Consider the following 12,365-nt stretch of genomic DNA (forward strand, 5'->3'; position numbering starts at 1 on the left):
TCTCAAGCACCTTGACAATTGTTGTGTGTATGTCTGCAGCACCTTGACAATTGTTGTGTGTGTCTCCAGCACCTTGACAATTGTTGTGTGTGTCTCAAGCACCTTGACAATTGTTGTGTGTGTCTCCAGCACCTTGACAATTGTTGTGTGTGTCTCAAGCACCTTGACAATTGTTGTGTGTATGTCTGCAGCACCTTGACAATTGTTGTGTGTGTCTCCAGCACCTTGACAATTGTTGTGTGTGTCTCAAGCACCTTGACAATTGTTGTGTGTGTCTCCAGCACCTTGACAATTGTTGTGTGTATGTCTCCAGCACCTTGACTATTGTTGTGTGTGTATGTCTCCAGCACCTTGGCAATTGATGTGTGTGTATGTCTCCAGCACCTTGACAATTGTTGTGTGTGTCTCCAGCACCATGACAATTGTTATGTGTGTGTCTCCAGCACCTTGACAATTGATGTGAGTGTCTCCAGCACCTTGACAATTGTTGTGTGTATATGTGTCCAGCACCTTGACAATTGTTGTGTGTATTTCTCCAGCACCTTGACAATTGATGTGTGTGTATGGAATCAAATACTACTTTTTACCCCAGTGGGAAAGGCTCCTGGATATTAAGGTGATATTTTCTTTCAAAGTGCACATAATACTTCTAATGTTTTATCTTCTATTTGAGAAATGATGTCATGTACATTGTACTTAAAGTGAGTGTAATTGATTAAACGATTATTTTGGTACTTGGGGTACTTTTATGCAGTTTCTGCTGCTGAACATGTCCTATAACAGTTGGGACAATGTTTTAATGAAAATAATTTATTTTCTTTTTATGTGCACATCATACGAAAGATGATACTTTTTATAGATATACAACTTCTTTATTGTGAACTAGAACCTATGTTGAAATGTCGCCTTTCACAGAATAAAAAAGTTGTATATCCATTAAAAGTATCATCATTTTTCATCACCCCAACAATCAAACTGACAATCAAGGAAGCAATAATTCTGATTTTAATCTTCCACTTGAAAAACGATGTCACATTGTTAAAGTGAGTATAGTAAAGTGAGAACCAATGTCACAACTCTGGTCAACAGGTGCGGGTGGAGGTCCATGGTGCATACCCCTCCTTATGATGTAGAGGTCACCTACCCATAATTCTGTTCTCTGATATTTATCGTCAGCTGAAGGAATGATGATTTGGGCCAGGGATACCCCTGTGCGGTAAGGGAGGTAATCCTAGGTGATAGTGGGCTATATAATAAATATAAAACAACATTGTTATAAATTGTCACAGGACACAGAAAATAAATATATATGTACACCAACGGAGACCCTCTTCAAAGAATTGAAACCCCCATGGGTTTGGCTAAAATTACCACGACTATACCCAGCTCGGTTGAGGTAATGAACGTTGCCTGATGAAAACAAAGACTGGTTTTCCCTGGCAATTTACAAGGTGGCATAAACTGAACTACATTGGTGTTTTCCTCATTGCCTTTAAGGTGTGGCGTAATGCTGTGGCCCAGGCCTTCTTCTCTGTGGGTATAGGGTGGGGGAGAATGTCTAACATGGCGAGCTTCAACGGGATTCACAATAACTGTTACAGGTAAGGACAATTTGCGGTTTCTAAAGGGCTCATTGTGTTCATTTTCATTGATGTCCATATGGCAGCATATCAGTCACTGGGACGGTCAACACTTGATGCCAACATTTCATGAATATATGTGATAGGCTGTGTTTGAGAGGTTTTGTTACAAACCATTCCAAACCAATCAAATCTGATGTTCCCCGACTTGGATACACAGTTTCTGTCTCGATCTTGTTCGTCTGAAACTGTTCAACTTGTATTTTAAAACATCCATTATATCTCAGCCATTCTCCAACTATCTTTGTAAATGTATCTTTGAAACTGTTAGGGGTAGTGCAACTTCTCAGTACTGTATTTGTATTTGATTTGTGGGAGTTTGCACATATTCAGGCAATTCAGTTGGGGATGAGATGCCATCAACGCAAGTTGTATGTTGACACCAAGTAACAACCATCCATTAACCAACCATTAAATTACATTTGTGACGTCATTCCATTGTCTGCTCGCTCCATTACTTTTCAGGAATGGAGCGATGTGTACCAGTTTCAAATTTCATTTTGTCATTTTGACATTTAATTTTGATAACAGAAATATTACCAATACTTTGAATGTAATTTAAGTAAGGTAATATCCTCGTATGGAGAGTTACTCGGACATTACCCTCTACATAATCCAATGTGTAGAGGCAAAATGTTTATCAGTAGAGGACAGATTCGTCCATTCATGAACTATTTTCATATTTCATATATACAATCACATAACTACATGAATGTTGTCTATCAGACATTTCAATCCCTCATCCAACAGTGCCATACAGACTTGACCTGATACAAGAACATTGAAAATCTACCAGAAGTGACACAAGTGACACCAGTCAGACTAGCCATGGTTAACACACAAGCGACACCATTCAGACTAGTCATGGTTAACACACAAGTGACACCAGTCAGACTAGCCATGGTTAACACACAAGTGACACCAGTCAGACTAGCCATGGTTGACACACAAGTGACACCAGTCAGACTAGCCATGGTTGACACACAAGCGACACCAGTCAGACTAGCCATGGTTAACACACTAGTGACACCAGTCAGACTAGGCATGGTTGACACCAATCAGAGTAGTCATGGTTGACACACACGTGACACCAGTCAGACTAGCCATGGTTGACACACAAGTGACACCAGTCAGACTAGCCATGGTTGACACACAAGTGACACAAGTCAGACTAGCCATGGTTGACACCAGTCAGACTAGCCATGGTTAACACACAGGTGACACAAGTCAGACTAGCCATGGTTGACACACAAGTGACACCAGTCAGACTAGCCATGGTTGGCACACAAGTGACACCAGTCAGACAGAGATGGTTGACCTCATGACACATCACAAACTGACGGTTTACAATCCCAACTAGGTAAGAATCTTATATAAGCTATATTGATATATAAAGTTGTTGACATCTTTTCGGGGCAGACATAGTTCAGACAAATGATGCATCCTAAATCACTGTATATATTGATCCTATATTCAATGTGGCACATAGTGAATGGAAAAACAATATCTCATGAGTAAACAGCATGTTATGCATGTGTGTCCTTATCATAAAAGAGGGAACAACGTACATAGTACATAGTGCTGTGGACATGATGAAATAATCCAATAATATTAACGACAAAACCCTTTCCATGTCCATGTGAAATATCTGCCAAATGCAGAGTCGATTGTGCAATTCCGACATGAGCATGTGCTTGTGAATCATTATCCAATAGTGATGACACCAGGTGATTGCCAAACAGTGAGCGTATCCTGCCCTACCGGTGGCACTCGGCATAAACACATGTATATGCGCCACTCGTGAACATATCAACTTTGTCAGACCACGAGATGAAATATACATGTTATTTGACATCATTAACAAAATATTCTATTCTATACACCCCAAAAAAGTGTTATTAAATTTTGAACATTGTTTATAAATGATGGAGACATCGAGTAAGTCTGAATTTTATTACGCAACCCAACTACAGTCTAGCCCTTGAGTTCCAGGCAAAAGTGATATTCTACTCAGTGAAATAACATGTTATTTTACTCAGTGAAAATACCATTTTTATTTTCACCAATATTTACAGTATTTCACCCTTAAGAATATAATAAAATGGGAAACAGGAATGTGTGCTAGAAGTCAAACTAGGGAATTGCATCATACATCATTTGATGTGTCCAGTTTGGAGATATCTTCCTCACTTTTACTGTAAAAGAAATTGAAATGTTATGGGGCATTGAATGTTGTAACGATTGAACAACTTCTGTTTGGCAAATACATATTTAATTTGCAGACTTATCGATTTGAGGTGCATAATTAAGGTTTATATATTTACAAAGCAGAGCATTTGCTTTTCACCTGTAATTTAAATGACACGTAAATCCTACTTGGGAAATAGTTATTGCAAGTTGGGGATGTCATTATGCTTCTCTCTTATCAAATGGGCTCGGGGGCAGTAGGGTAGCCTAGTGGTTAAAGCGTTTGCACGTCACGCCGAAGACCCAGGTTCGATTCTCCACATGGGTACAATGTGTAAAGCCCATTTCTGGTGTCCCCTGCCGTGATATTGCTGGAATATTTCTAAAAGCGGTGTAAAACCAAACTCACTCACTCAAATGGGTTCGATAGCAACATAAATATGCTTCTACATATGTTTCTTGTTTTCTTTCAGAGACGCTCTGGCGATTATTGTGGTGAATTGTCTCGCCAGCCTGTTCGTAGGATTCATCATCTTCATGTTCCTGGGTAACATGGCCAACGAAACCCAATTGCCAGTCTCAGATGTAGTAAAAGGAGGTGGGTGTGATAAAAACAAAACAATGCCGATATGGATAGAGCAGTGCAATATGGCCAATATATCTCATTACACTGAGGGTTATGGAAAATGTTAATATACCTGTTACGTTGCAACATAGACTTTGATGGTGACTAAACCTAAACTCTTATAAAAATGAAACATGCTCCTGAGTGATTGAGTATCGTTTCACACCGCTTTTAGCAACGTTCCAGCAATATCACAGCAAGGGACACCAGAAATGGACTTCACGCATTGTACCCATGTTGGGAATTGAACTTGGGTCATCAGCAAATGATTTGACCACAGGCAACCCCCCGCCCATTGTGCCAGAGCCTTTGAAAAGAAACTTGAACTAAGGAGAAGATAATCTAAATCTTGAAAAATCTAATCAAATGAACAAGAACATAGTAGTGAGTGAGTGAATTTTCTTTGTAAAGTACAGATTCTAATACTTTTGTTGGATTGTTTTAGTCCCACCCGGGATTCGAACCTACACCCTCAGAGTCAGGCACCTAATCGCCAGCACACAAAGTCAGACGCCTAGACCGCTCAGCCACCGCGCCTTCCAAATATGTTATATTTGACCACTTTCTAAATGGCATTGTGTATTTCATACAAAATATCAAAAAATCATTCTAGAAGGTCAAAAATGCAACCCAAAACTTCATCATGAAAACATGACTATTATGTTATTCACTTCAGGCCCTGGTCTAGCAATCATGGTGTACTCCAAAGCTGTCTCGACAATGCCTGGGTCTCAGCTGTGTTCAGCAATATTCTTCCTGTCGCTGTTCATCATTGGTCTGGAAGGCCAGGTACAATTTATGATACTATTGATTTCCAAATATTTCTAAAAAACACAAACTGGGAAATATGATAAATCACAATCACTGCTGGGGATATAACATTTTAGCTTCACTTAATGCACTGTCTAATGGAAAACAGATCGGATTAGTATGTCAGATGGATTAAGGTTGACAATGATTAACAATTGGACAGGCATATTTGATTTACGTTTCTTTGACATGGTGTTGACATGTGTTGAATGGTCTACCAGTGTTTCAAGTGTTGTTACTGATGACATAATCATTAGGGTGCTGTATTTAGACTGAGAATTCTGGAAGGTACTACAGGGCTCTAAACTGCCTTTCCAGCATAGCCTAATCCAGATACTTCTGGAACAGTTGCACTTTGGCCTCAGCCACCTTACATTAGATCAATTATGACCCTGGATACTCAGGCGAGCCCTATTTTACCTGACATCTCACGTTACAAGAAGGCCAGTGGTTGTGTGAAGATCAATTCTGACCGTGGATACTCAGGCGAGGCCTATTTTACATGACATCTCACGTCACAAGAAGGCAAGAGGTTTTGTGAAGATCAGTTTTGACCCTGGATACTCAGGCGATGCCTATTTTACATGAATCTCACGTTATAAGAAAGCCAGTGGTGTGAAGATCAGTTTTGACCCTGGATACTCAGGCTAGGCCTATTTTAAAAACTTGACTTGTCAAGTGAATGCTAATGTCCATGTGTTTTGGGCTATAATCAATGTTTATTTTATAATTTTGCTTTTGAATCAGCACCTCCACTCTGTTCTGCAGGGCAATTGTGATTCCTTGTATTGACCTTTAAACTCAGTTAGCTCTTTATGACAATACATATCATGTCACATTTCTTTGTTGTTCGCTGGTTTCACACTGAGCTCTTTTACCGACTGATTTCCAGCTTAGGCCAGACCAATTTTATTTCTTGTTTTACAGATCCGCCGGTCGTATTTTAACAAGAATGAGATAAAAAATATTTAAAAATACCCCCCCCCCCCACCTCCTAATGTTTGTACTTACACGAAAGTTTTTTTTAGATTGTTTTTTGCCCCATATACACTTCATAAATATCCAAAAGTAAAATACTTTTGGTATTTAGAAGGAATATTACTTTGATTGGTGATTTTTAATTTTTTATTTTCCCTCCTTCCTTTAGGTTTTCTGAGGACAAAACTCTGTAAAACAAGAAATAAAATTGGTCTGGCCTTACTCAGGAAGCATTACACTTAACAGTATAACAAAGAACTCCAAGGATATTACTACGGTCAAAGAAGACATAAATCTCATGGGAGAATCACGAATCCAATATTAGGCTCTGACATTATGCATGAAATAAGTAAATATTGGGAAATTAACCCATTCAACAATTGTTCCGTGCCTTTTCTTTATGTTAAGTATTTTCATGAAGAGTTTCAAGGGTTTATATTTACCACCCTTAAAGATTTTGTACAATATCTACCAGGCTGCAGTAAATGAGTTCAATAATGTTTAATTCGGGGAGAGAACTTTCCACAACACTGAGGGCGTACATTTTCACCCCAAACTACGAAGTGTTTTCTCTTATTTGTACACTGTCGATATAACACGTAATGATTGTTTAACATAATGTATACAAGTGTGTTTCAACAGCCTGAAAAGCCCATGTAAAATATGTTTGACTAGGTACTATAATCTAAACATGGTACATCCAAATAAAACCCATATTGTCAATCAGTTCTGTGCTGCAATGGTTAGACTGCCTGGCAACTGACCAGGAGATTCTGAATTTGATTTCCACAGTCCCAAATCCAACATTTCAGTTATTGTTGTGACTGTTAGAGTGTTTGGCAACTGAAACATGAAGCACTGATGAGATCGTACAAGGAAAAAGGAAGAACATCACCCCAGGTCATGATGCTTATAGTGCTACGTGTTAGTTCCTAGTTGAAACTAAAATAATAATGGAATAATTCCATAAAATAACTAGTTGTCAGATGCGTAGAAAGCCACTTTTTTCGTGTAAGCCTGATAGGTTGCAAAGCTTTATATTTGGATAGTATTGAGGGCTTGTCCAGCCTTTTTAGCAACAATCATGTGTAAGCCCGGGCTTTTATTATAATGGTAGCTACACCCCTGGCTGTGAAAACAACACACAACACAGAAATGTGCAAATAACAATTGTATTCAATTGTGGTTGGGGTGTGGTCATGTGCATAGAGCTCAGGTAAAAAATCAGTTAAAATCAAGCAACATTGGTCACGGACAGTCCTAGGATGGGTGACCGTGTTTGGCAGCATGACTCCTGAGAGTTTCTAGGACTTCAGTCCTGCCCCACAATGAAGCACATGTAATACATGTGGTCTTGTTATTCTCAAATGAACTAATTCACAAATCAGCATAAATCAATACGAAGATATCACTATGGCAGTACATGGCATAAGTTTAAATATAGCCTCTTACTGAATTGACAGATACATTATATAGCAGTTGTAACTATGTATATCAATAGTTATAACAATAGAAACACTATTCATTACAATAGAAACACTATTCACAACAATAGAAACACTGTTCATAACAATAGAAACACTGTTCATAACAATAGAAACACTGTTCACAACAATAGAAACACTGTTCACAACAATAGAAACACTGTTCACAACAATAGAAACACTGTTCATAACAATAGAAACACTGTTCATAACAATAGAAACACTGTTCATTACAATATAAACACTGTTCACAACAATACAAACACTGTTCACAACAATGGAAACACTGTTCATAACAATAGAAACACTGTTCCGACAATCGAAACACTGTTCACAACAATAGAAACACTGTTCATAACAATAGAAACACTGTTCACAACAATAGAAACACTTCACAACAATAGAAACACTGTTCACAACAATAGAAACACTGTTCACAACAATAGAAACACTGTTCATAACAATAGAAACACTGTTCACAACAATAGAAACACTGTTCACAACAATAGAAACACTGTTCACAACAATAGAAACACTGTTCATAACAATAGAAACACTGTTCACAACAATAGAAACACTGTTCACAACAATAGAAACACTGTTCATAACAATAGAAACACTGTTCATAACAATAGAAACACTGTTCATAACAATAGAAACACTGTTCATAACAATAGAAACACTGTTCATAACAATAGAAACACTGTTCATTACAATAGAAACACTGTTCATAACAATAGAAACACTGTTCACAACAATAGAAACACTGTTCACAACAATGGAAACACTGTTCATAACAATAGAAACACTGTTCACAACAATAGAAACACTGTTCACAACAATAGAAACACTGTTCATAACAATAGAAACACTGTTCACAACAATAGAAACACTGTTCAACAATAGAAACACTGTTCACAACAATAGAAACACTGTTCACAACAATAGAAACACTGTTCACAACAATAGAAACACTGTTCACAACAATAGAAACACTGTTCATAACAATAGAAACACTGTTCACAACAATAGAAACACTGTTCACAACAACAGAAACACTGTTCACAACAATAGAAACACTGTTCACAACAATAGAAACACTGTTCATAACAATAGAAACTCTGTTCACAACAATAGAAACACTGTTCACAACAATAGAAACACTGTTCATAACAATAGAGAGGATAGTTTTGTTCAGTGGCAAGTACCAGAGGTACAAAGAGTTTTACGATAAAATTGAAAGAAATCTATCCAATTTGCAATAACTTTTGCCTGTATGAAGTTTGGTGATATGAAAGACTTGAAATGTGATTACAGAACCATTTTAGTTTACTCCATAGATAGTAATGAAAGTGGAGATGGCCATGACATACATGATCCTTGATAATGATTTGCATATTAATGTTGCATACAATTTTCATATCCAGATAATCCACGTCCATACAGCTTTTATGGCCATGAATGACGCCTTCCCAAAATCTCTGAGAGGCTTAGAGTTACCTATAACAGCTGTATTGTGTTGTGCTGGCTTGATGCTGGGATATTCCTGTGTCACTCAGGTGAGCTATGTCCATCCCAGCAGGAACTCTATATCAATCAGGTGAGCTATGTCCATCCCAGCAGGAACACTCTATCACACAGGTGAGCTATGTCCATCCCAGCAGGAACACTTCGTCACTCAGATGAGCTATGTCCATCCCAGCAGGAACTCTCCACCACTCAGATTAATATGTTCTTCCTAACACGTACAGCATTTTACTCAGGTCAGCTTGTCCACAATTAGCCCTCACGCTGATGAGCTAAGCCAGTGAAACTATTTGTTGAGGTTAGTTTCAGTTTTAAACTTTGTACCTCCCCAACCAAATACAACTATACACTGTTCCAGGGCGGTATCTACGTGCTGTCGCTGATGGATTGGTACATCGCCAGCATATCAGTCATGGTGCTGGTAGCAGCGGAAGTGTTGGTTCTGGCGTGGATATATGGTAAGCAAGCTTTCTACGCGGAGCACATCCCTTGTCATGGGTACAATGTACAAAATCATGTCAAATTTGCATATCAATATGTTCAATCTCCCCCTTGATAACAATGACTGTTAAGAATGAAGATCTGCTGAGGGAGATGCTCCGTCATTCAAAAGAAGATAAATTGTACTGGTTAATAAATATCATAATGGGAGCACAACCATCTGAGATGGCAGCAAACAACCTTAGTGCTAAGTCAATGTTAAAGTATGGGAGTTACCATAATTTTAGCGTGAAGATCGATGTAGAATAAAGGACTTTCTTTTTGCTTAATGGAACGTCAACGATATAAAATTACAGCTTTGTAATATTGATAAGAACTTTTCTTTCAAGAATGATGACTATATATCACCTTTTTTTTTTGGTCACATTTATTTTGTGTGTGTTTGGTAACGTTACCCTAGGGATTAAATTTGACTCATGATATAATGAGAAGCAATCTATGCAATACATTTCACTCTGTAGTAATTATCAGTAGTTACGCCTTCTTTTTAAGTGAGTAAGCTTAACACTACTTTTACCAATCATCAATCAAAACACGCTGAAGAACAACAGAAATGAGCTTCACAAAATGTATCCATATGGGGCATCAAACCTGGTTCTTCGGTGTAACTAACAAATGCTGTAACCACAAGACTACCCCATCTACACAACAGATCCATTTAAAGTCACTTGATTATCTCTGCGCTCGAGGTATGTTTGGGGCTTATTAATGCACATCACATATTAACGATAACATGTTTGTTTCCTGTTGTTCCAAAAATGTCCATATGTTCTGAAACAGGTGTCAACCGTCTGTATGATGATCTGGAGATGATGATTGGCTACCGAGTGTCTCCTGTCTGGAAGGCCATGTGGCTTGTTGTAACACCTCTGTATATCATTGTGAGTTGTCATTTCTTTTAAATTTGGTTGTTCCAAAGTACAGAAGTGAGCATGGTTTTACACTCTTTTGGCAACATTCCAGTAATATCCCAGTGGGGGACACAAGAAATGGGATTCACATATTGCACCATGTGGGAAATTAAACCTGTTTCTTCAGCATGACGAGCAAACACTTCGACCACAAGACTACCAAACTGTACTTTAGAAGCACGTCAGTGCAGTCGTGTGGTTTAGGTATTGTTGCTGTGAACCATCCATCCATCCATCCACCCATCCATCCATCCATCCATCCATCCATTCTGGTGTCCCCGGCAGTGATATTGCTGGAATACTGCTTAAAGCAGCACAAAAGCAAACTCACACACTCATTAATTGACATCAGATATAAACATGTCCATATGATGGTATTCTGATATTCCAATAACTGCAATATATCTCCTTTAGTAATTATTCATTTGTTTACATCAGATACAAACATGTTCATGTGATGCCAATCTGATATTCAACTAACTGCAATATATCACAGTTATTAACCTTTTATTTATTTATTAATTATTTATTTATTTACACCAGAATGTTCTTATGACAGGTGTTGCTGATAGGCGGCTTCATTAATTTTTCGCCTGTGAGTCCTGGCAGGACAGGCTATCCGCCATGGTCTCAGGCCATTGGCTGGATCATTGCCATGTGCCCTGTGATTCCAATACCAGTGGGAATGGTGATCGCCATTCGGAAGGAAGAAGGTACCACTTTTAAAGAGGTAAGAGTGAGTGAGTGAGTTTAGTTTTACACCGCACTCAGCCATATTCCAGCTATGTGGCGGCGGTCTGTAAATAATCAAGTCTGGACCAGACAATCCAGTGATCAACAGCATGAGCATCGATCTATTGGGAACCGATGACATGTGTCAACCAAGTCAGCAAGCCTGACCACCCGATCCCGTTAGTCGCCTTTTACGACAAGCATGGGTTACTGAAGGCTCATTCTAACCTGGACCTTCACGGGTGTTTAAAAATGTAAGAATAATGGCTATAGGTAGCTCATCATTTGAGACGAAGTGAACAGGATGTATGTTAAGATTAAATGATTGAGATATTTATCTTTTATATCCTTGATATTTACCCTTCAGAGGCTGATCAAAGCTACTAAACCTAGAAAGGAATGGCGGAGTAGTCAGAAAGAGGAGACCTCACATGAGAAGAAGGATTCACATCATGAGCTTGATGACATTAGTTCCGCTTAAACCTATTGTCGTTGATAATATTGCTAGATGGGTGTTGGATATTTATGCAGCATCATCAATGACACAGAGCAACCCAACACCATTATACAATGAAACAGATTCTTTAGCGAGCAGAAGGCTCAATACAGGTGTGAATGGAAAACAGGAAATCTGTGATGACACTAACACCATATCGTCCTCGGTGACAATTTGTCTGTAGGTTGATACAAATAGTATCTGTACCTGTTGACCAAGAGCATTTTGATTAGGATAATCAATCTTCCTAACATTTACATTACAAGTGACAGGAATCGAGGGGGGTATCAGGCAAACACAAACAATCAATAATCTGTATGAGGAACCACCATTGGAAAGATACTTTGCTACGCTTTGGATTATTTTGTTGAGACCAGTCGCCAGCTTAAACCTAATGTCTTCCAATTTGATCACAGCCTACATTGGGGGATAATGCAGACACCAGTTGATTTGGGTGACCTTGACCTTATTTTC

At 38.5% G+C, this 12,365-nt stretch overlaps 1 protein-coding gene across 1 annotated transcript; it reads left to right on the forward strand.

Annotated features, from left to right (window-relative positions):
- Positions 1 to 564: 564 nt before the first annotated feature.
- Positions 565 to 11,921, forward strand: LOC124278339 (sodium- and chloride-dependent neutral and basic amino acid transporter B(0+)-like). Its single transcript, XM_046714066.1, has 9 exons — positions 565 to 616; positions 1,498 to 1,601; positions 4,301 to 4,425; positions 5,129 to 5,241; positions 9,152 to 9,283; positions 9,610 to 9,709; positions 10,533 to 10,633; positions 11,223 to 11,393; positions 11,763 to 11,921. The coding sequence occupies exons 2-9, from the start codon at positions 1,555 to 1,557 to the stop codon at positions 11,874 to 11,876; spliced, it is 903 nt and encodes a 300-aa protein (XP_046570022.1). The 5' UTR covers positions 565 to 616; positions 1,498 to 1,554; the 3' UTR covers positions 11,877 to 11,921.
- Positions 11,922 to 12,365: the final 444 nt, after the last annotated feature.

The sequence above is a fragment of the Haliotis rubra genome, unplaced genomic scaffold (genome assembly GCF_003918875.1).
Source record: "Haliotis rubra isolate DU_JTF1 unplaced genomic scaffold, ASM391887v1 Scf1061, whole genome shotgun sequence".
In the NCBI taxonomy this organism is placed as follows: Eukaryota; Metazoa; Mollusca; class Gastropoda; order Lepetellida; family Haliotidae; genus Haliotis; species Haliotis rubra.

Excerpts from the sequence above, each read along its gene's own strand:
- LOC124278339 (XM_046714066.1), top strand. The coding sequence starts at position 1,555 with ATGTCTAACATGGCGAGCTTCAACGGGATTCACAATAACTGTTACAG. Across the intron at positions 4,426-5,128 it reads CTCAGATGTAGTAAAAGGAG|GCCCTGGTCTAGCAATCATG; the intron begins GTGGGTGTGATA and ends TATTCACTTCAG. Across the intron at positions 9,284-9,609 it reads GATATTCCTGTGTCACTCAG|GGCGGTATCTACGTGCTGTC; the intron begins GTGAGCTATGTC and ends ACACTGTTCCAG.